The following is a 27,889-nucleotide window of genomic DNA, read 5'->3' as shown; positions in this document are numbered from 1 at the left end:
TTTTATTAATGTTTTATTTTTTAGAGATCAATTGTGAAGCAATCATTTTGAGCACTTAAATAATCTTTTATGTAAAAATCTGGAGAATTTATTTCAAATATACTCCAAATATTTAAACACTGCATAAATATTTAATAAATATTAACATATGAAAATAAATTAACCAAATAAACATTTCACATATACTAAAACACTTAAATAATGCTAAACTATCAAAGCTAATGTTAGATCTTCCAAAAATGATAACAGAAATGATTTTGTGCTGTGCATTTTTAATTCAAAACTGTACATGGATGCAGTGATTTCATAAAGACCCCAACAATGACAACTTTCAACACTGAGTATTTTTTCAATTTTACATTAATTCTTGCATAAAGCAATATCTGAGGACAATAGATCTAGATTCACTGATATAACTTGACAGTGGTAATCAATTTACCAAATATGCCAAACTAACTTTTTAAAATATCAGATTTTTGCCCCAGTTTTATATTTTCCTAATTTTACAGATGCATGTGATAAAAATTTCAATTTCATTAACTATAAGGCTATAAAAAAGTACACTTTTTCCAACATATAAGGTCATTTTGATGAAAATAAGGAGAGGCTTAAATATTTATATTTTATAATAGTGACTAATTGTAATTGACTAGAGTACTAGATCTGAGAGATTTATGATAATTCCCTAAGAATTATACCAGTACCTTTTTCATTTCAGTCATGCTATTTGTTACTCTTCACACAAAACTGTTATAAAAAGTTATGTCTATATATTGCCAATAAAAAACTATTAAAATGTAGCAACCTTTTTCTCAATGCTTCAAGACTTCATATAAACTATGCAAATTAATATTGCCAATGTTTCAATATATTCTTTTAAATTATACACCTGACAAAATTCTTTAAAAGAGAAACTATAATCATAAAATTTTCATTTTGCTACATAAAACTATTTCCTCCTATAAAATATCTGTCACTCCATAAAAAAAAACAACCCTCCTTAAAAGCAATCTTTATGATTTGACAAATAAAAAAATGTTTCTTTTCACTTAAGGAGAGGACATGAGTCCTGCACATTAGCTATTCTGTCCTGATACAGGATTTTCCTCTACTGAAACAGAATTCCAGGAAAAATTATAAGTTCTCCATGCCCATTTACCTTGCCAACAATTTAAAGGAGTAAAATGAAGATTCTAACATCAGTTTTGACAGGTAGGAAATGAAAAGGCTCCCAGTCCCAAATTAAATAGTGATTACATTAAAAATTTGGCACTGTCAAATCAGGCAGAGATTAAGCTGTAGTGGAAAAAGAAACAAGGTCTATAATAGGTATTCTAAATCTGCTAAGAGAAAAATCAATTAATTATGCCTTGCTATCTACCAAAGACATTGTGTGAAGTCTCAGTAGTACAACCACTCTATCACCTTTCCTTCTGTAATGAAAATGGCTATTAAATAAATTAATCCTAGTTATAATGAAATCATTTCTTAAAACTTATTTTCTTTCTCTAATACTAAGGTAAAATACATTTTGGAAATCTGCATGAATGTCCCCAACAAACTGGTTCTTTATTTTTAGCAAGGTCTGTGTCATACAGTTTTATTCATTCTTCCAACCACATGAAAAAGCATGATCCCCAAAGTATAAAAACAACTTCTGTTATATTAAATAATGAGCTCAACCATTTAATATAAAACAACATATTTTTTGAGTTTTTGTTAACAGGGCAAAATTGAAATTATTCATAGGAAAAAAGTTCTAAATGACTAAAATAGGTCTTTTTTGGGACACAATTCACCCTTATACCCCTCCCCTACCAGTAATGTCTTACCTGCTCTAATCTGTTCAAGGTTCAAGTTCACTACTATAAATGCAGACATTTTCCAGTTTTCATCACAGATTTTTCTTTTAACGTTGTTTTTAGGATGCTTTAAACAATTAGTTTCACAACTATTATTTCAAATTTATGTTTACAATTCATAGCCCACATTCAATAAGGCCATGGCTTTTACACTTTTCTGGATCACAGACCATTTAAGATTGTAACACGAGCTCTCTCCAGAAAGACAAACAATTACACGTCCAGTTTTGCTAGCAATTCAGGGGTTTCAATGCCCCCCTGACACCTGTTTAGGATAAAAATCCTTGTAACAAAGAGATGAAATCAAACAATAGATTTATATCTTGAAGGTTTAATATTAAAAAAATAGAGGAATCTCTTTTAGGTATTGAACAAATTTTTTTGTGATTAATCAGGCAAAATTAAAATATTTACAAAGGAAGGAATTTTTGGTCTTAGTCTTAGCTAATCTTGTAAAAGTATAAGATTTAAAAGAATATTAGCTAGCAAATACATAATACATTAACTGGAGAAGTTAATGTTCATACTTGAGGGCAGAGTTTATCAGGATCCAGCAGTAAAGAAAAACATGCAAAAAAAGGTAGTGTTTTCTAGTGTGACTGATATACCATGAACAGATCCTCAGATTCAGGTAGATCATTTGTAAGATGCCATCAGTGATCAATGTACGCAACACAGTTGCCCATAGCTATTAAGAAGTCATTTTTGGAATGTGTTACAAGCATGTACCCAAATAACCAAAGAATTACAATTCAAAATAAATGTTCATTTCTAGAGCAAATGTAATTAATGGCTTCACCTTATACTTAAAGGCTTACAATATATTTTAATACTTCAAGTCTTTAAAGATTTGTTGACTTCAAAATATGTTTGAAAGTATATGTATTTGTAATATGAACGGGTAAGAGACAAAAGGTAATTATGGTAATGTCACCTTCTTAATCCAAAAATTAAAAAGCAAAATACATTTCACATATGAGAGTAAGTGGGTTTTTTTCTTTATTCAAGTAAACATTTTGATTATAATACATGATAATGGACAACCCATGTGACAAAGTATGGTAGAATGGGTTGGTGTAGCTTCCTTGTTTCTAGGAGGATTTTCCAGGAGAATCTTCAGGATCTGACATCGATGCCCAAAACTGGCTTTCCAATGGCAATGCATGAGTTCTAGAGAACTGCCTCTATCTTTCTTCAGATGCTGAGTGCCATTTTCTCCCACCCATTTTATCCTCCATTACTTATATAAAATCCCACTCTAAAATTCAACCTATGTTATAAAATTAACAAAATCAAAAATTAGTATATCTTTTCCCACAAGGATAAAATTAAGTCAGACTCAACTTAATCTTTCTTTTTCTATAACTTTGGAAGGATTTACATAATCTCTAAAGAGAGTAATATACAAAACAAAATATGCAAAGAACCTTATTACTGGGTGTACTTAATAAGTTGGGAATTGCTAAAGTATTCAAAAGCTTAATTTTCCTGGGATAGCAATCCTCCACCAGACATTACAGTATACAAAGAGAAGGTTGTGTTCTAATAAGTGGAAATACAGTACCTGATTTCATATAAAGTAACTGTGAGATCTTTTCTCACTAGTAAAGTGCTTAATTAAGAAACATTCTTCCACAACATAATTTAACTTGTCAAAGGCACAAAACTGTCTTTGTCTCTCTCCCTCTAAGCATTAGTCTTTAAAATTATGGTATTACTCATTTAGATTTTATTTAATCGAAAAGCTTTACTGTTCTTTTTCTCTCAGTAATAAAAAAAAAAAAACTGCTTGAAGAAAAACATTTTTTATTTTCAAAACTTTGCCATGAACATACATACAACACTAAATTAGATCCCTTCATGAGCTGTCTGTATGCCATGAAGCACTTATGACAAAAACATATGTAAGCTTTAGGGTAAAAGTTAACAAGGAATCAGAATATCTTCCAAAAAAAGGGGGACAGGGGAATCATTACATTAAAAATCGTAGCTTTCATTTTATAAAAAATAGTGTGAATAATCTTCTTATAAATCTTTAATGCTTACAAAAGCAGGAAATACATTTAAAATAGTCTTTTTAACACAGATTCATTAGTACAATGTGGTTATGGTCAGAAAAATAACAACTAAAGTGGCATTTCAGTAGTCTCCATTCTCTTCTCAGCAAATTCCACATAGAATTTAACCAATTTGCAATTCAAAATAAGATTTAACTGCCAATAAAGCCAGACTAGTTGTAACTAGTACCTGAATATCAAGCTCTGTTCCATTTAATATATTGTACCAAAATTTTAAACACAGCTCAATGATAGGTACTGTTCACAATACTTGACCGCATGGTTACCACTCATGACTACTGCACTGCAGGTTAAAACATACTTTAGTCAGTAAATTAAAAAGATATAAATTAAATAACAAGGCCAGAAAACTTGTTTTAGAACCAATTTCCTGACCTTAAGTAAACTTCAAATACACTGACAAGGCAAGGAAAATATAATCAACTATACAGGGAGTCTCTATTTTTTAATCATTTGGCATTTTATATTAATAATTTTCTTGTTTAAAATATTATTTTATACTCCTGCACTGATTATCATAGCTGTCTGAATTAAAATGAAACTAGTTACCTTCCTAGAATGTCCAGTAGTGAATGCGTTAGTTGTTTCTTTTGCACTTCCACGAAGATGGTCCTTCATCCTGTAATTTTTTCAATTTTGGACCAAGAAAGAACCACCAACCAAATCCAATAAAAACACAAATGACGGATTCTACATAATAACCATCCAGCGCTGTAACACATGAGCCACCAAGCTTTTTGCAAAGCTGTAAAAATAAAATTATAATAAATACTTCACAATTTCAAAATGGCAGTATTCATCAATTTAGATGTTTCTACTTCATAATTTAAGGGATTAATAAAAAAATATTTTTGGAAGGTATTTTATTTTTTATTTATTATTATTATTTTTTTTTTGAAGTAGTCCAGCATGGGTCTTGAACTCACAACCCAGAGACCAAGAGGTCAAATATCACTATGATACTTGGTGTCTACCAACTGAGCCAACCAGGCTCCTGTCAAAATGTATTTTTGTTAAATCATTTCAACATTTCATTCACTTCAATGGTGAAATATGCTAATATATCTTAATCTCTCTAATGCTACTAACAGGATTGAAAACATTTTTCAGATCTTGCTGTAAACAATACTCATTTTCCATTCTTAAGATAAAGCTTTTCACATTCGGGAAATGTGAAGAAATTTCCAATGAATCTACTCTAGAAGTGGGCTAATGTTAATTTGAAATAATTTAACAATAGACTGCTAACCATTCAGGGTTAGCTACAATTGTTACACAAATAGTCAATGGAATTTCCCTTTTTCTATCATTATAAAACTTAGCTATTAATTACGCACTTATTAAGTACCCATTGTATAGGATCCTCAAGGTAAAGGGGAGAGAGACTGCTCTTCCCTTGTTGAGAAGCATCTTCAAGTGAGCTACTCTTACTGATTTGAGTGTTATAACCCTAAGTTCTGACAGGAAAAAGAAATACACAGAGATTTCTACACTAGAAATTATGGGGGGGCACCTGGGTGGCTCAGTTGGTTAAGCATCTGCCTTCAGCTCAGGTATGATCCCAGGGTCCTGAGATTGAGCCCCACATTGGGCTCCCTGCTCAGCAGGAAGTCTGCTTCTCCCTCTCCTGCTCCCCCTGCTTGTGCTCTTTCTCATCAAATAAGTAAATAAAATCTTAAAAAAAAAGAAGAAACTATAGGCAGATATGATTTTTTAAAAAGATATAGTACTTCTAGAGGCAAAATAAGAAAATTAATCTCTCTCTTTTTAAGATTTTATTTTTTAAGTAATTTCCACACCCAACGTGGGTCTCTAACTTACACCCCCCAGGATCAAGAGTGGCATGCTCCACAGACTTAACCAGTCAGGTTCCCCTGAAAATTAATATCTTTTTTTTTTAAGAAGATTTTATTGATTTACTTGTCAGAGAGAGAGAGAAAGCACAAAGCAGGGGCAGCAGCAGGCAGAGCAGGCAGAGGACGCAGAGTAATAAATAAAATTACGACACACTTACCTCAACAGCATCAGGTGTTCGACAATTCTGGTTTGATGCTCCTACACACTCTTTCACTGTGAGGGGATCTACTAGCCAAAGAGCTACTGTAGAAGGCCAGTTTCCTCCCAGATTGGACACAGTATTTAATAGGGTCATATATGTTCCTCCAATAAGTGGATCACTAACCTTCGCATTGAAAGCCATTATGGAAACATACATGCTGTACAATGTAACCTACAAGGAAAATGTAAAACATCTTTAGCATAATTAGGCCTTATAAAAAAGAGTCTGAATTAAGAACATCAAAATCATAAATCTGAAAATTAATTTTCATGACCCTTATTAAAATCAAGTCAACAAAGATTTACTGAGCACCTACTATTGGCCAGACCAGATCATGGCAATAAAAAGATGAATAAGACACAGTCTCTCTGTGCCCTTGAAGAATTTATTCTAGGCTGGGAAAATAATTATGATGAAATGCAGTAAGTATTGTAAGTAGAAGTACACACACTGTGCTACTGGGGCCTAAACAAATGAGAGATTAATTCTACAATAAGTAGTCAAGGAAAGCTCGATAGAGAAAATGACAAACAGGGTAGCACTGAAGGATGCATACAGCAATTAGCAAAATCCCATGTTTGTACTGTCCCTAAATAACCCTGTGTGTATATATATGTAAGTATATATGTGAATGAATATATAATTGTATGTATTTTTTTCTTTTACATATATAGAAGAAAGATAACATTTAGAATTAACCCTCCATTTAGAAACATGGAAACAAACCAGGTTTCCAAAATAGCTTTCCTTTGAATACTATTCCATGGGGCGTTCATAGAAAAGGTATTCCAGAGTCAAAAAAGACTGAGAAACACTAAGTTACATAAAAAATGAACAGGTCCCTTTCACCATAGGCCTCTGAAAGCCTTTAGGATACAAACTCCTTAAAGACAGGGATTTTGGCATGATTTATTCAGTTATATTTTAGCACTTAGAATGGTTTCTGGCATGAAATAGGTGTCCAATTAATATTTGTTGATGATTAAGATGCTACATAAAGAGGGGTTATGTCAGGTATCATCTCTCAAATTTACTTGGCCTTGTACAGTTTTTCCCAGAAAGTGTCTGGCTGTCTGAGCATCAATGGCTACACTTTTTTTTTTTTTTTTTAAGATTTTATTTATTCATTTCAGACAGAGAGATACAGAGAGAGAGAGAGCATGAGCAGGGGAGAGGCAGAGGGAGACGGAAAAGCAGACTCCCCGCTGAGCCGGGATTCCCAACATGGGGCTCAATCCCAGGACCTGGAGATCATGACCTGAGCCAAAGGCAGACTCTTAACCGTCTGAGCCACCCAGGTGCCCCAATGGCTACAGTTTAGAAAATTTTCTAATCGAATCCAAAGCCAAAGAAATGATTTTTGGACTACTACAATGTAGTTTTCCTTTACTTACACAGATAATGATACATTTATTGAGTTAAAGCACTTCTTTAAACATACAATTAGTTGGACAGATCCATTATGGAGTTCTCCCAAATGATATAACTGTATATAAAAAATCATTGAGATTACTTGGTAGCCACATTTTTAGGTTTCGGTTAAAAACAAGTGAGGAATTTGTAATTATAACTTTTAAAGAGTTTAAACTAGGTTCCATAGAAAAATCCAAAGTGACTCTTAAATCCACATTTTAATAACTGCACTGAAGTCCCAAAGTTTACTGCTAGGCGTCTACAAGTTTACTTGAATCACTTGCCCCCAGAACACAACCCCATTCTGCAAGAGCAGCTTAGATGAGGCTAGGGATTACAAACACAGCTAACAAAGAAAGAGAGAGCAGATTAACACACAACTTTCAAAATCAAAATTCTGTTCAGTTTGTCTCATAAATCTTGAAATGTTATCTTTCTTCTATATATGTACAGAATATGTATATGTATATATACGTGCATATATATTTGTGTGTGTGTGTGTGTATATATATATATATATATATATACACACACATAATATGTATGTATTATTTACAAAGAGTGAGTCATAACTTTCAGTACAGAATGTAAACCAAAAACCTGGGATCTGTCGCCCAGTAGCCATCATTATTTCTCAAGACTTTCAGAAAGAAAAGGCATCTGGAATAGAAGGAATAAAGAACCCAAGTCTAGGGATGGACTGAGGAACACTTAGAAAGGGTAGAATTACTAGCTTTGGAATTAATTCTGTAATATAACAAATACTGGTTGAATGAACAAAGTAAATGAAATGAAAAAACTCTCTACAAATAGAGCTCAATAAATCAAAAGCCACAAAGTTTTAAAGTTCATTGTCAAACAATTTCTTCAGTGTCAGACTCATGCTTAAATCTTAAAATTTATTATCATTATTTCAAGGCAATTGTAGAAAAATGTTTTCTTTATTTTCCAAAACCGGTTTACTCCCCAAGAAAACCACAGCAAGCTTACCTGATGTAACGCATAACTCAGCAGCACTATGATATAGTAATATATAGGGAATCCTCCTTGATGTTCTACTTTGGGAGTCCACCAAACTAGTAGAGCATATTCTAATCCAAGCAATAATCTATAGAAAAAGAAACATGGAGCTGACTTCCACTTTAGGTTAAAAAATAACAAAAACAGAAATCTGTATGTCTACTATGTGAAAAAAGCCTGTTATTTAAAACCTGTTAGGAGGTTAAAAAGAGATTAAAGTACACATAAATGATACTGCAGTTAAAGATGCTTTTCAAGTCTTTTTCCACATATATACTTTACACACAGGTATTGGTGATATTGATGAATGTTCCTCATTTAACCTTTCTTATTTAGTAAGGTTTTATTTCATTTTTACCTGTAGGGCATGGCTTTGTAAAATATGTTTAGTGGCTGGGGACCTGCAGTGTATTTGCTGATAATCAGAGGCAATATTATCTGCAAAGGAACCATTGGAACTGCCAATAAGGCTAAATGTTCTTTCGGTACTCCTTCTTCTACCAATTTCAGTCCTGTTACTGCATCTGCTGCTGAAAAACCAATCTGCAATATAAAACCAAAAAAATATTTTAATTTGTGATTTACAAAATATTTTCCCCAAGCATATGTAAGTTCTCCAAAAACCTCAATCTCATTATTGATTTACAGCAGTTACAAGTAAATATATTATTCTATCTGGTATAACAATTAAGTTACAGAAGGCATACTTTGTCCTATGGTCTACTGACAATATTCAGTGAAAACAACTGAAAATTCAGCACTTTTAGGAACTGCAGATGGCTGTAATTACAACTAAATTTCCATTTCAAAAAGTTCAATCTCTTACAATAAACAGTATTCAAATCCGAACTTACTGATTTCTATGTTTTAAGTTTTAAAAAGTCTTTAATTGACTACAAATAAAATCTGGTTAAAATGAAGCATCACTGCCACATATACACCTCTTTAATGAATTTGATCATAATAAAATTTCCAAAAGTCATCTAACATTTCAAAAGTAATTTTGAGAAAACATTCTATCTAAAGGGTTAAATAAAATGAAGGGGAATAAAGATTGTAGTTTAATTTTTAAAAACAAATAAACAAAAAAGAAGACGCTAAAAGTAGTGAACAAAAGTTTGGGGTGAAATAAGGTATTTAGAGAGTCTCAAAGTATCTCTCCATAAATTAGTTTTTAATTACAAAAGGAAAAATAGTAACTTTACAATGGGTTAACAAAGTAATCAAAGTTAACAACAGTTAGTGGAATAAAGGGACATGATAAGGCTCTTCATAGAATTCCCCAAAGTCATCACTATATTACTTGGGTGATTACTATATTTCTGACACATTTGCATAACCTGAACTTAAACACAAAGAAACATCAGACACACAAAAATGGAAGGCCATTCTACAGAAAAATTTAAAACATCCAGGTCATGAAGGACAAAAAAAGGCTGATACCCACTAAATCCAACATGTGATTCTGGACTGGATCCCTGACTGGGGGGAAGAGTAAAGTTATACAGGCTGTTACTGGGACAACTGGTGAAATCTGGGTATAGACTGATTAGATAATAGTATTGATCAATTTAAATTCCTTAATTTTTTATTAAGTTGTAGCTTGGAAAAGAAAACTCTTGTTCTTAGGAAATATATGCTCAAGGTAATTTATGGATAAAGGGGCACAATACATACAAATTACTCTAATATTTCAGAAGAAATATGTAATAGAGCACAAATCTACAGAATACAGAAAGTGAAACTAACTGTTAACAATTAGAGAATTTGGATAATGACATATTCGGGAATTCTTTCAACTATATAAGCACATTTTCGATAAGTGTGAAACTATATTAAAAAAACATTCTTTAAAGGAATGCTAATAGTACGTACTTCTTGGAATGGAGCCAAAGGGCAAATTTCACCATAGAAAAATTAAAGGCCAAAGATATTTTACTTAAATCCACGAAAGAATTTCACTACTATTTCACCCATTTTCTTTGTAAAAATTAGATATACAAATTGACTTCAAGATTTACTTTATCTTAGAAGAGTTATAGTAGGAGATATTTGTAGTACATATAATCTAACACCCAGGATATATAAAAATTCTATAAATTAAAAAAAAAGGCAGCTCTAGATATTTAAATGACCAATAACCATATGAAAAGATGCTCAACCTCTTTAATCATCAGGGAAATGCAAATTATAACCATAATGAGATGCCACTATACACCTACCAGAAAGGCTATATTTGAAAGGACAATATATGTCTTTGCAAGGCTGTGAAGCAATTGGAACTCTCTTACACTGCTGGCAGTAGGGAAAATGGAAACAACCACTTTGGAAAAGTGTGTGGCAGTATCCACTAAAGCACTGATCACCCAGCAATTCTATTCCTAGGTATTTACCCATCAGAAATGTGCATTCATGTTCACCAAAATAATGCACGTGAATATTTATAGCAGCACTATTCATAATAGTCCAAAAGTAGAAATAACTAAACATTTGTTGATAGAATGCATAAATTATAGCATATTTATAGAGTGGAATATTATAAGCAACGAGATGAACAAAACTATTGCCATAAATAACAATATGGATAAATTATACAAATATAATGTTAAGTGAAGGAATATAAGAGCCAGACATAAAAATGCATACTGGATATTCCATTTATTATAAAACTCAAAAGCAGAGAAAACTAACCTATGACATTAAAAGTTAGGAGAGATGTTACTTTTGGCGAGGTTTATTTTAAAAGGGGGACATTAGATTCTAGATTCTGTAACTGAAGCACCTCCTTATAGAATGCTATCAACAGTGCAATTGTAATCTTTTAAAAAGCAGTTTAGCGATCATATTCACTGACCCACTAATTGCCTATTTAAGAATCTACTGAAAGGAAATACACAAAAATATTCACTAGTGCATTTTTTTTTTTTTAAAGATTTTATTTATCTATTCGACAGAGATAGAGACAGCCAGCGAGAGAGGGAACACAAGCAGGGGGAGTGGGAGAGGAAGAAGCAGGCTCATAGCGGAGGAGCCTGATGTGGGGCTCGATCCCATAACGCCGGGATCACGCCCTGAGCCGAAGGCAGACGCTTAACCGCTGTGCCACCCAGGCGCCCCTCACTAGTGTATTTTTGTAATTAAAAAACATAAGCAAATTAAATATACAACAGAAAAATGAGTAAATTATAGTAAATCTATACACTGTGACAATTATATAGCTCTTAAAGTCTCTTTTCTTTTTTAAACAGGCTCCACACCCAGTGTGGAGCCCAATGTGGGGCTTGAACTTATGACCCTGAGATGGAGACCTGAGGTGAAATCAAGACTTAGGCACTTAACTGACTGAGCCATGCAGGTGCCCCTAAAAAGCACGTTTCCAAAAATTATTAATGATAAGGAATATGGAGTAATAAGACAAAAATGAGATAAAAATTATATATGGTATGATCCAATTCCACTTTTATTTATATATCTGTATATATATAAATACATATTAATATTAATTTGTTGATTATAACTTATTAATTATATTTATATATATAAAGCACTTTATATATATATATATACACACACTCACACACACACACATAACATGCACACACACAGGGGAAAAAGAGGGCTGGAAGGAAATATACCAAAAGTGTTACCAATGATTACGTTTAAATGATACAATAATTCGAAAATACTACTATCTTCCTTGAGCCCTTCATTACTTCCTAATGTTGAATCTTAAGTTCTTTAAGTTTAACCTTCTCAATGTTTCTTTAAAATGTAACCCTCCTTATCATTAGAGAGGAAGAAAAATTCACTATTTCAAAAACGAGGCTCCAATTTTTACCAATTTTTACTTCAGGGTTGTCAAAAGATAGCTGTAAATTGTTTATAAAGACAGCTTTAGATATATAATATGAAACTCTATAACAGATTTTAGATTTTAGGAATATTAATTCTAACACTAGCAATATCTTACTATAACAAAATATACTTACCTTTCCTCTAGCATAATGTCTTTAAAATGTTTTTGGACTATAGAGTTGGGACATTTTTTTTTTTTTTAATTGGGACATCTTAATACAGAAAACATAAAGAATAAAATAAAAGTTACCAAAATCCCCATTTATTTATGGTATATTTCTTTCCAACATTAAAAAAAGTAAGTCAACTAATTTTTAAATAGACTTCTAAAACATATATTTCCGTATCTTCGTAAATCACTATCTAAGTAAATAATTATACCTCTGACATTAAATGTACACTCATTATAACAGTAGGGAGCTGTTTTTTTCAAGGCATTCATTTCCATACCAGACATTAATATCATTCATTAAATAAAATTTCACATTATTAAAAGCACTTCAAATTTGCTTAATTCTTTTCAAGACTCCAAGACGTTTAGGTTACTTTGAAATCAGATTTGATATCACCACACCTTTTAAAACAAACTTGATAAACAGAAAATTCTGTTTTTTATTGTTACACTCTAATAGTAGTGGAAAAGGCAATGAAGTATTCCATGATATTGGTAATTATAGCAGGGTGGTACATTCGCTTTATAATTCTCTTACCTTTGCAGTTAGAATCAGAAGGCAAAATGTCAGAACTGCTGGCATTTTTATAATTGCAAAAAGCAACTTGTAAGTATCTGTGATTCCTTGGGTTTCTTCTTTTCCTACGGATACTTCTTTGTTTTCTTTTTTCAGAAGGGCAACTAGAGTTGTTGTTATCAAAAACACAGTTCCCCAGAAAAAAAGGAAATCTGAAATTAAAAATGTTAACATCTATAACTAACTTTTGAAATGACATATTTGCATTGATACTAAATTTTGTATACAACTTTTCTTCCACTAAATCTGTTAAAAAATCAACACTTAGGTGCCTATCATGTTCAAGGCAACATAACAAGCATACTAGATGAACAAGATAGTCCTGCCTCTGTTAAACATATATTACATAGACCAAAATAGACAGGGATACTTAACGAGGAAAAAGAAAAGGAATACAGACATTTGTGGGCTGAATGAAACAAGTCTGTTGTGTCATTTTCTTCACGGAAAGTGCTAGGGTGACAGATGATTTTCATACCCCATAAGATCTATCAGTCATACTTTTTCTTTAAGGTTTGTTTGTTTAAGTAATCTCTACACCCAACGTAGGACTCAAACTCACAACCCTTAGATCAAGAGTCGCATGCTCTTCTCCATCAATCATATTTCTTAAGCACATATGCCATTTCAGTTCTTTATTAAATTATAACTTAGACAACAAACATGCTCATTTATATTAGATCTTCCAACTTTTATTTTTAAACTTTTTAATGTTTTTAATCTGTTTAGAATAGGCTTCAATAGTGTGACACAGATGGAATTCCCTCATACTTGTACATGCACAGTGGAGACACATGAGAAGTACTGTTTTGGGTTGTTTCAGTGAAATAGAACTTGGCCATTAGCCATTTTTTTGAACAAATTAAGCACAGGGAGTGAATAATGTTCTGAAAGACTCCGTGCAATAATGAAAAATAATAGTAATATTAGAGGCACCATTTATTGAGTATATATCATGTTCATAAGTGTGCTAAGCATTTTACATATGCATATCTCCTCTACTACAACAGTCCAATAGATTAGGTTAATACTAAGCCCCAATTTACAGATAAAGAAATAGGCTTAGGTTACATTGCCTGAAGCTACATTCTAAATCAGTGGTAAAATTGTGATTTCACACCTTTATACAACTAATTTCAAAACCTATATCTCCTTAACCACCCGAGAAATGCATCTTAGTTTACCACTACAAGGCTTACTGGATAACCTTGTTTTAGTTTCTTCATCTGTAAAATAAGAGGACTTGGCTAGAAAATCCCAGATGCTTGCTACTTCTAACATTCTAGAATTGTACTCAGTTTTATATGCGTTTACTTTTCATTCTACTGCTCATGTAGCACGACTAACTGTTCATGGAGCCTATTCACCTCTTTTCAAAAACAAGTACAGCAAGCATTCTACAGTCGGGGTTTTTCCTTTGTATTTAGTCTTGCTCTGCTGCTGCGCTAACTCAAGCTAACTGCTGTGTTCACTACAGCTTGAATCTCACTTACGATGAAGGTAAATGGAGTTATTTGTTTAGACCAACTTCACCTTACTAATTCTTTTTAGATTTTATTTTAAAGTAAGCTCTACACCCAACATGAGGCTTGAGCTTACAACCCCAAGATCAAGAGTTGCACGCTCTACCAAATGAGTCAGCCAGACGCCCCTCACTTTACTATTTAAACGCTTCTTTTTTGTGTTATTCATAGCAAACATGTGAGATAGGCAAAGCAGGTATTATTACTATGTAGGTAGACATAGGAAAAGAAGCTCAGAATATTTGAATCTTTGCCAAAGGTCAAATAATTAAGAGGCAGAATTTGAACCTAAATCTTCTGAATTTGGGTTTCATATTCTTTCCATTATTTCATATTGCCTATATAATGATTTTTTTAAGTTAATGTTGAAATAAGAATCTACTAGAATTGGCTAATTATTTAGTCTCCACAAGCCTAATCAAAACCAAGTCTCTGCTATTCAAATTATGCAAATTAAAGAAGTTCAAAGTCTTTAAACATATATGGAAATTTATATTCTGGAGTGAATTCTTTACCATGATAAATCTAGAATTAATTTTATTTATTTTTTAAATATAATTTTAGTTATGAAAAGAAAAACATGAACCATTCTTAAACACAAAGGTATCCATTTCAAAAAATGCAGTAATATATACAAGTCTTATGCTTAAGTTTCATCAAAATAACATAATTTCTAGTTTATGTTAATGTAGTGTTTTACAATCTGGTTCAAAAGGAACAAACAACAATTTAAGATCATTCTTTTGGGGCGCCTGGGTGGCTCAGTCGGTTAAGCATCTGTCTTCGGCTCAGGTCATGACCTCAAGGTCCTGGGATTGAGCCCCACATTGGGCTCCTTGCTTAGCGGGGAGCCTGCTTCTCCCTCTCCCTTCCCTCCCCCTACTCGTGCTTGCTCTCTCTCTCTCAAATAAATAAATAAAATCTTAAAAAAAAAAAAGATTATTCTCTTGGGACACTTGGGTGGCTCAGTCAGTTGAGTGTCTGCATTCTGCTCAGGTCATGATCCAAGGTCCTGGGATCGAGTCCTACATCCGGCTCCTTGCTCAGCCAGGAGCCTGCTTCTCCCTCTGCTTGCCATTCCCCCTGCCTGTGCTCTCACTCCTGCTTTCTGACGAATAAATAAAATATTAAAAAAAAAAAAGATCATTTTTTTAAGTGAGGCTACTTTTCATTATTTTTGCATTCTAAATTCTGTGAAATGTCACAAATAACGACTTGTTTACAATATTTCATCTACAATACTATTCTCATTCAGAAAATTTTTGTTCATCATTTGGTTTAAATTAGCAATTTAATATACCCTGAGGGGCACCTGGGTGGCTCAGTCAGTTAAGAGTCTGACTCCCAATCTCAGCTCAAGTCTCAATCTCAGGTCTTAAATTTAAGCTTGGTGTTGGGCTCCACACTCGGCATAGAGCCTACTTTAAAAAAAGAAAAAAAAGAAATAAAAAAAACTAAAAAAAACCCCACACAAAACCTATGCTACTTTCACTGTCACTAGAAATTTCAATTAATGGTCTCTAATTAAATGTTAAGTGAAAATTAATTAAAAATTTTTTAATTTTTATTTTAAGTTATATACTACTTCAAGAGTTCCAGTTCACTAAGCAAAACACCTTTAAGTTTGCTTAGTATATTCTCTGAATTTTCATGAACAAAATCTCCATCTACAATCTAAACTCCAATACCAGGAGAAAAACATAAGAACAAGTTAAACAGGTTTCAATACTGTTTGCAGATAAGATTATTTCTAATTTCTTTTTGCTCTTTGGATAAAATAACATTACACGTAAAAGAAGGAAGGAGTGACAATGCATCACTTCAGAGCCCCAGTTCAAAGGCTTTCCCAATAGCCCACACAGAGAGAAGAATGAAGCTAATAGCTCAGAAAAAGAGGCTTAGCCACTGCCAGAAAATATATTAATAAGTTTTATGAACACAATTACCATAAATAGTAATAATCTTCAGACTACTGGCTATTATTTATTAACACTGCTTTGATGCCAGAGAACTCCACAGTCTATTATACCAACCACTGTAAAGATATCATTACCAAAAATGATCTAAGTATTTCACTACTAACATTTTGGTGAATTTTGACTTATTGTTTCATCTGTAAAAACAATATGATGTGTACATATATATCTATATATCTATATCTATATATATATATATGATTAAGACATCAAAGCTGATATGCAAGTTTCATAAACATGATTTTTGGACAAAGACCATAGGTCAAACTAAATATACATAAGTGCCTACTAGATCTTATCTAGTGCTCCCATGAATGCAAAATGTAAGAGCATGTGCCAATTCACCAGTAACTAAGAAGGATATAATAGCTAGCACCTGAGTGCCTATTATGCCAAGCAAAACACAGGACAGTGCAATAAATCTCACTCTCCAAGACAAGTATAATTCCTAACTTTATACACAATGAAACAGTACTACAGTTCACAAAGTGCCAGAGGTGGGTCTAAACTCAGATCTGATCCTAAAGCAATGATGTTTTCCATTTTACTACCCAGATGCTCAGATACACCTATCCACAACAAGTAGGCTCTCTTTCCTGTCAACCAGATATACCTGAGAAGACACCCATTTTAGCTCCAACCACCAAGTCTGGAACTCAGATACTTCGGCATACTTATACTCCCCTTCCCGACTTCCATCTCCCTGTATGGTAGTATGGCAAAGGGTATGCAAACCCACAGGATAAATAAACATGGTGCATCTTCCCAAAGAGTTCATTTTACTGAATAGTTTAGAGGGAAGCCTTTTTAATGAAAAATATATATATACATTACAGGGAAGGCAAAATTTCCAAGAATTTTTTAAGGTAAAACATCAGACTTCAAAAAGCTTTCATGCTTTCAAGGCTTTGGACTAGGTCCCCAGAACCTTTGGACTAGGTGTAGGCTCACTGTCTGTCACCATCAGAAGAGACGAAGATTAAGAAGCATTGTCTGACATCCTTAGCTCAGATCAAATTCTCTCTCCCTGGAACTTTCACACTATGGAAATTAACTTTATTTTTTTTTTATTTTTATTTTTTTTAAAGATTTTATTTATTTATTCGACAGAGATAGAAATAGCCAGCGAGAGAGGGAACACAAGCAGGGGGAGTGGGAGAGGAAGAAGCAGGCTCATAGCAGAAGAGCCTGATGTGGGGCTCGATCCCAGATCGCCGGGATCACGCCCTGAGTCGAAGGCAGACGCTTAACCGCTGTGCCACCCAGGCGCCCCTGGAAATTAACTTTAGTCTTTCAGAAGTCAGTGACAGGAAAGCAAACTTTCAGTTTGTTCTAAATGTCAGGGCTTCCTTTTACCTTCTTGCTTTTGGCACAGCAATCTATTTCACAAGTTAGAACATGAAGGGACTTTAGACATCCATTATCCAGCCCGACACTCTCACTTTCACAGTGGAGGAAACTGAAATAGAAATAGCGTGACTGGCCCTGGGACGCTGGCTGAGTCTTAACAGAAACAGGCTTTTCTGTGCCACAAATCTTTCTCTGAAGCATTTATTCAAAATATCAATGCTGTTGTACAGCCCTCCCAGAAAATGCTATCTGACTATATACTATATATATTCATTTCTGATTTGGGGATTAGGATGTTAAAAGATAGCATATAACACAAAAATCAAGTAAATATAAACCGAATTTTGAAATCTTCCTAACCCCTTAGGAAGATAAAGCCATGTTTGAGAGCACACACCTTTTCATTAACTCCAACAATGTTAGGCTTTCCTCTGGGTAGAAGAGATTGTTTCTTCAATTAACGACTGGATTAAGCAGCTATTTTACTATTAAGGACCATCTTGTCCCAAAATTTGGGCTCAAACTCAGCCCAAGATGCAAGGTCTAGAAGCCAACAGATTTAGTGCTCCCATCTCATGCTAACTCTGCGCCTCTATCACTGAATGGATGGAAGTGAATCATTCTTTTAATTTTTTAAAATGTGTTCTGTCCAGGGGCACCTGGGTGGCTCAGTCGTTAAGCGTCTGCCTTCAGCTCAGGTCATGATCCCAGCGTTCTGGGATTGAGCCCTGCACTGGGCTCCCTGCTCAGCGGGAAGCCTGCTTCTTCCTCTCCCACTCCCCCTGCTTGTGTTCCCTCTCTCGCTGTCTCTCTGTCAAATAAATAAATAAATAAATAAAATCTAAAAGAAAAAGAAAAAAAAACCCTGAGGCAAAACATTTCCAAACATGGTATTAAAAAAAAAATGTAGCTCTTAAATGTAAGACAATATAAAACAACCAAAAAAGACAGAAATCTTTAGGTATGTTGAAATCACCTATTCTGTAGCTTTAATTGATCGCCACTGGACTTCAGCCAGTAAGGATTATGTTCAAAACTGAGGGGAAAGAATGAAATTTGAAAAAAAAAATCCTTAGATAACACCAAACCAAGAAATAGAAATGGTGGAAGACAACTAAAATCTTGTTTTTTGAATATGCACCCCATCCATAAAAAAGTTACATCATGCACACTCATGCATAAATTATATACTTGTGACCTCCTATACAAATATAGTATATACAATGTAAAATATAAACCCCAAATTAAAAAACACAAAGTAATTTTTTAAAAGGATGAATTTAAAGAACACATATAGGGGCACCTGGCTGGCTCAGCTTGTAGAGCATGTGACTATTCATCTCAGGGTTGTGAGTCTGAGTCCTCACTGGGTAGAGAAATTACTTAAAAGTAGAATCTTTAAAAATATATATAAAGAACATGTATAAAAGGCCAGATTTATCCAAGATTGTGTCTTAAAAAAATAGGTGAAATCAGAGGTTTTATATTCTTTATTTCTAATTTTCTAGGAACAGAACATCTCCTTTTATAAGGTAAGTCTATTCTGCTTTCTCAAATTACAGTTTTCAGGAACACTATAAATGAAAGTAGGAGACTGCCTGTAATTAGAGAGGTTCTATGATTCTATCATTGATAAATTTATAATAAAGGCTAATTCAACTAGCCTCTACATAAATTTCAATAAAAGCAGAAGCGAAATTCAGAGTAAAATATATGCCAAATAAAATCAAATAATTTTTTGGTTTAGAGTATATCTTATAAATTGACTTTTCCAAACAAAAGCAATCCCACAGTTCTTTACTGGACAAAGAAAGCACATAGTACCATTTCTCCTTTGTTTTAAAAAGAAAAAAGGCTTTAAGACCTTCTTTTTTGGGGTGTGGGCCCCAGTTTTTCATATCTAATCCTTCCTGAATCTACTAGCTCCAGTATTCCTCTACTTATCTCACTTTACTACTAGGATCCCAATATTTGAAAGTAAATTCAAATTTGCTCCATTTGTGTGTATGGAGATGTAAGATCCACCAGATTTATGAACCTCTTCCGTTCAAGGCAAAAGGATAGCTAAATTCAAGGATTTTATATTATATACTTTGTATGATATTTACCCAGAGATTAGCTTTTAAGGTAATGGATTAGGTTTTTTATTTTTATAAAGGCTCCTAAAATTATTATACAGTAAAACTAAGTTTATTTGGCTTACAGTTCTACGAACTTTAACACATGTATAAATTTCAAATCACCACCACCATAATCAAGATACAGAACAATTCCATCACTCCCCAAAACTCCCTCATGCTATCATCCACTTAAACTCACCTTCTTCTCATCCAACCTCTAGCTACTGCCCATCTGTTCTCTACCTCTGTAATTTCACCTTCTGAGAATGCAGGAGACTGTTTTAAGTCTAGATGTACACGCTAAAGAATGTATTACAGACTATTTAAATATAACTGGTCTATCTAGAAATGGGTCAGTTAGTCCTGGCCACATTCTAAATAGCATTTCTGGTCACGCAAAATATACTGAGTCCTGCTTCAGAAAGCACGACAAAGAAATCTATCACTAAGTAAGAAATAATTGGTCCCGCTCTCTTCCTAGTTTTAAGAATATCTTACAAATCCTGTTTAAACTATATTCATTGCCAGTTTGATTAGCTTTTCTTTCACCATCAGTTTTTTCCCCAAATATTTCCTTTTTTTCTGATTGACTCTTATATGTTCATGCCTATCTATATGACAAATTCTTAAGCTCTAATATGTTTAGCTTTCTTCTCCAGTATCAGACTAACCTGCCCCAACCCAAATACCCTGCTCCTTATTCCAATCACTTCCTCTATTCATTATTGTTATCACTGCTTCTAGAGGAATAGGCCTCAATCACCAGTTCACAGATTGGATCTAGACTAAAGACATATTTCATATAAGTCTAATAAATGTTTTTAAAATTACAAAATAAACAAAAAAGAAAGCTCCAGCTTCTCTTGAATACCAATAAGATTCGGCAATCCTAGGATCCTACTGCCGTAAGACAACAATTTATTGAAAATTGAAGCTCCCCACCATTAGATGGGCATGAGTTTTTCAGGTCATCACTGTCCCGTCCAACCCTACAGTCCTGTACCAACTCACTTGATTCATTTATACTGTCCATCTGCTCAGTCCATCATTTTGGTTTGCAAAGTCCCATTATAAATTCCCTGGGAGTAGAGAATTCTCAAATTTTAACACCTATTGCATGGCTAGCACCAAACAGGCACTAAGTGAATAAATGCCACAGTCACTTAAAAAGCAAAACAAAAATATTTTTGTCATTTCTAGGCCATCATTCCAGAAGTGGGCTGATGTTTTTAGGCATCAGCAGTTAGAGTGCTACTTCTCTCTGGTAGAAAAGCCCAATCAGCACAAATTATATTTTAGGTTTCAAGGTTTTCCTGGAGGTTTTCCCTAGCTTCCTACCAACTGTTGGACACTAGTAGGTCTTTTGTAAAATAAAGTGTGGATACTTTTTGCTTTATGCCATTTTAGCTTACAAGTTTTCTAAGATTGCTCTATATTCAGATAGTGGGGGGAATCCTGTATTTCTACCTCCAACTAGGCACTTGACCTCAGTTTCTTCATCTATAAGAATGAATTGAGATGGCTGGGGTGCTTGGGTGGCTCAGTTGGTTGGGCATCTGACTCTTGATTTGGCTTGGGTCATGATCTCGGGGTCATGGGAACAAGCCCCATGGACAGGCTTCATACTCAGTGGGGAGTCTGCTTGAGATTCTCTCTCTCTCTCCCTCTTCCTCTGCCCCTCCCCTCAGCTTGTGTGCATGCTCACACTCTCTCTCTAAATAAATAAAATCTTTAAAAGAGAAAAGAATGACTTGAGATGGTAACTTGACTTACTGCAGTGACCACTTTGTATTGTATACAAAAACTGAATTATGTTGCACACCTGAAACTAATACTGTTATATATTAATTTTACCTCAATTAAAAAAAAATCAGCTCCCAAAAATACAAATCAGAATCTAAATTATAAAAAAAAAGAAGGAATACATGATCTTTCCAAGTCATAAAACTATGTTCTAATATCTGTGTTCTTCTGGGTTACTTTCATCATCTCTTGCAGCTCAAAGATCCTTGAAAACTAAGGGGGTAGGACAGAAAAAGCTCCTTTCTGAGTTCAGGACTGCCTTGGCTCCCTGAAGTACCAAGAAGCCAATCTCTGCATAATCAAGGTTTTGTTTCTAAGGGATTTTTCTCATCTTTTCCTTCACGTTCTAAATTTATTACTTAGATTACTGCTTTCTAAATGGCAAAAACTGTCTTTTCTCAGTATAATCCATTTCTATTTATCTGTAACTCAAAACAAAGTGTTAATCAGAGAATATATTTTACAATTCTAAAATATGCCATAATTCATATTTATAATTCATAATTCTGATTTTCTAAACATCTGCATCAGTGTTTTAGCTCTTCTTTTACTACCTAAACAATTTTATTTCCTTCACGATTCTTTCTGTGCTCTTAAAATTCCTAAAAAATGCTGGGTTTTTTTCTTTCTTTTTTTTGTTACACTGCTACTAAGTTCCAGAAAGATAGAAGCTATAAATATGATATGTACAATCATAAAGAAGAGAATGAGGGGGGTGGGGGAATGGGATAGACTGGTGATGGGTAGTAAGGAGGGCAAGTATTGCATGGTGCACTGGGTGTTATACGCAACTAATGAATCATCGAACTTTACATCAGAAACCAGGGATGTACTGTATGATGACTAACATAATATAATAAAAAAACATTTTAAAAAAATGTGAAAAGTAAAACCAAGGATCATCAGACATTTCAAACGAATCTACAGGATTAAAGAAACACTAAGCCACAGAGAGGGGAAAAAATCATCTCAAGTTAAATCTAGAAAAAGAGAACACAACTGCTTGTTTAAAGGGCAGCTATTACTCAACTCCAGCTGACTACTGCCACCAGGAAACTTAGGTTTGTCCTTGCCATATTTTCTGATTTTTTTCAAAACAATCCAGAAATCTGTATTTTAAAGTGAAATCTCCCAATTTTAAATGTTGGCACTGAATGGGTCACAGAAAACATGTCTGTAGGCCTTACATGGCTTGCAGACCAGCAGTTTGGAAATTCACAGAAGAACTAAAAACAGTAATATAACTTCAACAGGTAGCAATGAAGTATGCTAAATTCTTATTTTACCTGTTGAGGATTCATTCGAGGCAATAAAGTGGGAAATACAGGAGAGAGAAGTGTAACGCTCCTGAAAAAAATAGTAGGGGCTAGAAACAAAGCCCAAGAAGACAGGAGAGACAGCAGCACTTCAATTCCAGCACTTCTAATAAAGGAGGATAGCGTATGTGTAGAGAGGTAGAGGTAGTGCAATACCAGACGTGACAGTTTAGTGGGTGGCAAATTTCTCCCATAAAGGGATAGATAATATTTTATGCGTTGCGGGCAATGTAGTCTTTGTTGCAGTGACTCAACTCCTGCCATTGTAAGCACAAAACCAGCCATTGATACAGACGAGTGCCTCCGTTCCAATAATACTTCATTTACAAAAAAAGATGCAAGCCAAATTTGGCCTGACTCTTGATTTCAGCTCAGGTCATGATCTCAGTGTCCTGAGGCTGAACCCTGCCTGGGGCTTCACACTCAGCGAGGATCTCTCTCCCCCTCCCTCTGCCTTTCTCCCATTTTGCTCGCTCTCTAAAATAAATGAATGAATGAATAAAATATTAAAAAAAAATAAAATAAAGAAGAGAATGAAAACTCGTCAACTCTTAACTTACTAAAATGTTTGAACTAAAAACAGCAGTCTACCACACACAGAAAAAATTAAATTAAATAGTAAGCTACTTTTACAATTTCCTGGAAACAAAGTTCAAATTCCACAGAACAAACAGCTATTCAAAATAACAAATCAGTGTAAATAAAAATCCAATGTAGCACAATTTTGATCTTCCCACTGGGGAACAGTTGTGGCTAAGCAGGATATAATTAACATGGCTCCTGAATGCATAATGACATCCCATGGAATGATGTTTTATCAATCACTCTTGTACTTAGAGAAAGCTCTAATTTACCTAGTTAGTAATTTAGTTTCCACGACCTCTTAAATCTTGACATCTCTTCTGAGGCTTTCCCATATTAAGTAATACATCATTTCATTAGTCCTTCCTGGTGACATGAACAGTCCCAGTACGAAATGAAAAGATGCATAAAACGCAGTAAGGTGCTAATCTGATGCATTCACAAAATATTTCTAGGCAGAGAATTATCCATAGAGCAGCAGTGGGACCCCCAGAACACTTTGAGACCAATCTATTTAAGTGCAAAGCCGTATCTCTCAACCATTTTCAGCCCCAAACCAATTAAGGAAAAGTATAATTATCATTTCATCAGTAGTAGTGGCTCAATAGCAGTTTGAAGAGGTAGAAAAGGGGGTCCCTTACAGGGCGTGGGGGAACGGAGGAGGTGTGTAAGATTTCAAGAGATGAGTAGTGCAGTTGTGAATCCCTCCACCCTCCACACTCCCCAAATACTACTATATAACCCTCACACTTCCCTCACCACACAACTACCCCTGACATTTACCCTGTCTGGAATCCCCAAGCTAGTACTGGGAAGATGAAAGAAAGCTGCACTGCTTAAATTTCAAGAGAATCACTTAAATTCATCATCATTATCAGAATGAAGAATTCTACCGTATTCCTGATGTTGGTTATTCCCAATATTGCTAATTTTACTTCTGTTTTCTAACTGTTAGGAAAGCTTAAAAAAACAAAAACTCAGAAAACCTTCCAAGGACATATATTTTACTTATTCAGAAAAAGGGGAAATTTTGTAGAACTTACACAAAATTGCTTACCGGATAAACTAAAAAACTCTTTCCCACAGCAATTCAAGAAAATCTTACTAATTGGGTCACAACTTTTCTTTCATCACCATTTCCCAAACCTGGTCCCCACAACTACTGCTTCAGGCACTCTGAACTTGGTAGGTACTGTCCTGTACCTTTTTGTACTTCGCAGCTTCAGTGCACTTCCACCTGGTGTTGTGCATTCTGGAACTCCACTCACCCACTACATGGAATTTTATAATTCAACAAGGTCAAATGTTATCTGCAGTGTGAAGCCCGACTCACAAGCTAGCAACCCTGAGCTCCCTGTAAATGTTCATTTCTCCTATTTCGTGTGGGTTGGACTCTGCTCTATTCATAGGAGGCCCTTAGAACCCTGTCACTTGGCCAACTCATTAATGCTGAATAAATTAACCCTATGCTATTCACCAGAAGGCAAGAAGAGGACTCTTGGTATACCAGTATGGAACTAGAAATCTCAATCCAATAAATGGAAAACGTAAACCACAGGAGTCAGGCTGGATTCATACCTTCACACTAGTCAGACTTTTAAAAAACGTGCATCTATGTATTAAGCAAGTGTCAACAGCTCCCTAGACTGAGAGTTTTGTTTGCCTTCACACAACGTTATTGGATGAGCTGCCTCTCCCTGCTCATTGCAGGGTACTCATCAATTATGACTGCTCTCCCGTACTCATTCTGGCTGAAGCTCATTTTAGCAGAAAACTTAACCTCGGGTAATCTCCCACAAAATACTTTCCAGCAAATTAAATTATGAGATTGCCTCCAACGTCACACGCTCTGTCAAAAGGATTCATAAATGTAACACAAACCTAACCGCATAAAAAACAGTTTAAATACACTACCTGAGAGAGTAACGATTCCCCTGGGTTGAGGCTCAAACCGCAAATATTTGTTACAAAAGTCGGCAGATTCAAGGGCCAAAAACAAAACATTGCCCAAAAAGTAGCCCGCTGTCTGGCCCACTGAATTGCAAGTAGAAGCATAACCCACGTTTTCCCGGGATAACATAGTTAACGCCCAACCGTCCACAGCGATGTCCTGAGTGGCGGCCAGGAATTCAAACAAAAAGAATGTCACAGTGAGAGCAATCACATCGGGGGTTCTGCCATCAGTGTTCCCGAGCAAATGGTCCACTTGAGTGGATAAATATATCATGAACAATCCCAGTATATACTGTGTAGGGACAAGCCAAGATTTGCGACGACCAAAGTTCCTAAAGTAAACTGCATCAACCAACGGGGCCCAGAGCAATTTGAGACTGAAGGGCCAAAAGACGAAACTGAAGAAAGCTTGATCTGTATAGCTAACATTCTTGCTCTGCAAAATGAGTGGGATGCTTCCCGCCAGGCCCAGTGGAATGCCCTGAAGCACGTAAAGAAAAAGCAACAGCAAAATGCTGCTTAATTCGGCCCGGCAGCTCCGTGGGGGTTTTGAGAAGTCACCAGTGCCGGGATCCCGCAGAAGAGCTTCTTTGTCCCCTTCCCCGCCCACCAATTCCTGGTGACTGTCATCCCAGCCGCCTGGCGGCAGAGGACCGCTCTTCATATCCAGAGAGTGATTGAAAGTCCCTGGTCGTCGTTGCCGACTGTTGTCCTTGTGGGAGATGGTGGGTGACATATCAGAGACGATGCAGAGCCCCGTCTGCGGGGTGCCGGGGCTGAGCGTTTTGGATCCGCCTAGTCCCAGGTCCAAGGCTATCGCTCTGGACCAGGGTCTCGATGGTTCAGGGAGGAGGAGGACAGGGCGAGGAGTGGTAAGGGCACTTCTTACAGTGGCCCGGAGAGCTGAGGCCGGGAGCCAGTCCCCTGGCTGGAGGCCCAGGCGATGCCCGGGTAGGTGCCCCTTGGAGCGGCGTCAAAGAGCCTGAAGGAGCCCACCGGGCAGCCGCGCCGGGCTCGGGGCTGGAGGAGAGGGCCGTGGTGCTACGATGAAAACGGGCCCTTGGCTGCGGCGAGACCGAACGGCCAGTCTCCCGACCCACCTCCAGTTCTCGCCGCCACCACTGCAGCAGACAGCACTTTCTCCCCAGGACTCCAGAGAGACCAGATAACTTCCTGCCTCGCGCCTCAGGAAGTGGTCCTAGACTCAAATGAGTCCTGTCCCCGCCTCCAGAGCAAGCCAATCAGAGCATGCTCCCGAGGCCGAGCTCGGAAACAAAGCTTGGTAGGAACCCGCAACTCCGGCGACCGGGACCTCATGGGAGGATTAACGCGGAAGCACCGTACGGCCTGGGCGGGGCGCCGCGCGAGCCCTGGCTCTGTGAGCGCATGCGGCCTTCTGGAAAGCGTGGGCCTCGGTGATTGGGCCTGCGCGGCCACGTGGGGGCTGGTGGAGGCCGCCCCGCGCAGGTGGCCGAGTGGATCACGCCGTACAGCCTCTGGAGGTGGTGGCGGTTGTGGTAGCGTTTGTCGTTAGGCTGGGGAAGGGCAGTGCCCGAACTCGGGGCCAGGAATTGTGTGATGCCCCTGCTTTCGTGGGCCAGACAGAAACGGGGAGTTGAAGGGTTGAAGTTGACGCAATGTCATCAGCAGGCAAGGGTGCCCCCAAAAGGGTAGTAAGAGTGGAGAAGTGCGTGCCTCACAGTGCCTACTTTTTTATGGAACGATTGGAACCGCTTAGAGGTGCTAGGTTTCTCTGTAGTCCGTTTTTTCCAGTGTGGTGGGAGAATTGTAGTGGAACTGGGGTCTGGATAACTAACTCGTTACATTGGGTGGATTGGGATCGTAAGATTCTTTCCATCCCTCTTACTGTTGAGCGACCTAAAAGGTCTTGTAAGAGCCAAATATTAAAATTTTGTTTCATGTTAACTCGATATATATGCAGTATTGAAATGATAAGAGAAAATAACCTTAGGGAGCCAATAGCATTAGTTGTAATGTATAGGAACTAGCTGTAAAGTTGTATATATAATGTTTATTTATATTACATACTATTTCCATTGGATAACGAATACTAAAAACAAGCTATGCTTAAAAGTTAAACATACCAAACGTCACACCATTTGAAAGATAAAATATGTTGTTGCTGGCCTCTCCCAGATAGTCAAATGTTATAATAATTTCTCCATCTCGAAATTATTAAGAAAAAGGTTGGTTTCCTGAAGACGGACAT

General features: G+C 35.7%; 1 protein-coding gene across 3 annotated transcripts; it reads right to left on the bottom strand.

The window, feature by feature from the left end:
- SLC33A1 (solute carrier family 33 member 1) lies at window positions 1-26,996 on the bottom strand. 3 transcript variants are annotated; one of them, XM_026497340.4, is made up of 7 exons: window positions 25,621-26,863; window positions 12,998-13,188; window positions 8,791-8,975; window positions 8,403-8,520; window positions 5,955-6,170; window positions 4,490-4,685; window positions 1-3,132 (listed from the first exon to the last, which is right to left on the bottom strand). In XM_026497340.4, the coding sequence occupies exons 1-6, from the start codon at window positions 26,393-26,395 to the stop codon at window positions 4,518-4,520; spliced, it is 1,653 nt and encodes a 550-aa protein (XP_026353125.1). In that variant the 5' UTR covers window positions 26,396-26,863; the 3' UTR covers window positions 1-3,132; window positions 4,490-4,517. The 3 variants fall into 3 exon arrangements, with proteins under 3 accessions (XP_026353125.1, XP_048072074.1, XP_026353126.1); XM_048216117.2 differs by lacking the exon at window positions 1-3,132 and having other exon boundaries at window positions 3,652-4,685; window positions 25,621-26,996; XM_026497341.4 differs by lacking the exons at window positions 1-3,132; window positions 8,403-8,520; window positions 12,998-13,188 and having other exon boundaries at window positions 3,652-4,685; window positions 25,621-26,864.
- Window positions 26,997-27,889: the final 893 nt, after the last annotated feature.

This window comes from Ursus arctos, unplaced genomic scaffold, assembly GCF_023065955.2.
Source record: "Ursus arctos isolate Adak ecotype North America unplaced genomic scaffold, UrsArc2.0 scaffold_20, whole genome shotgun sequence".
NCBI classification, from domain to species: domain Eukaryota; kingdom Metazoa; phylum Chordata; class Mammalia; order Carnivora; family Ursidae; genus Ursus; species Ursus arctos.
This window is presented reverse-complemented; position numbering and strand designations above follow the sequence as displayed.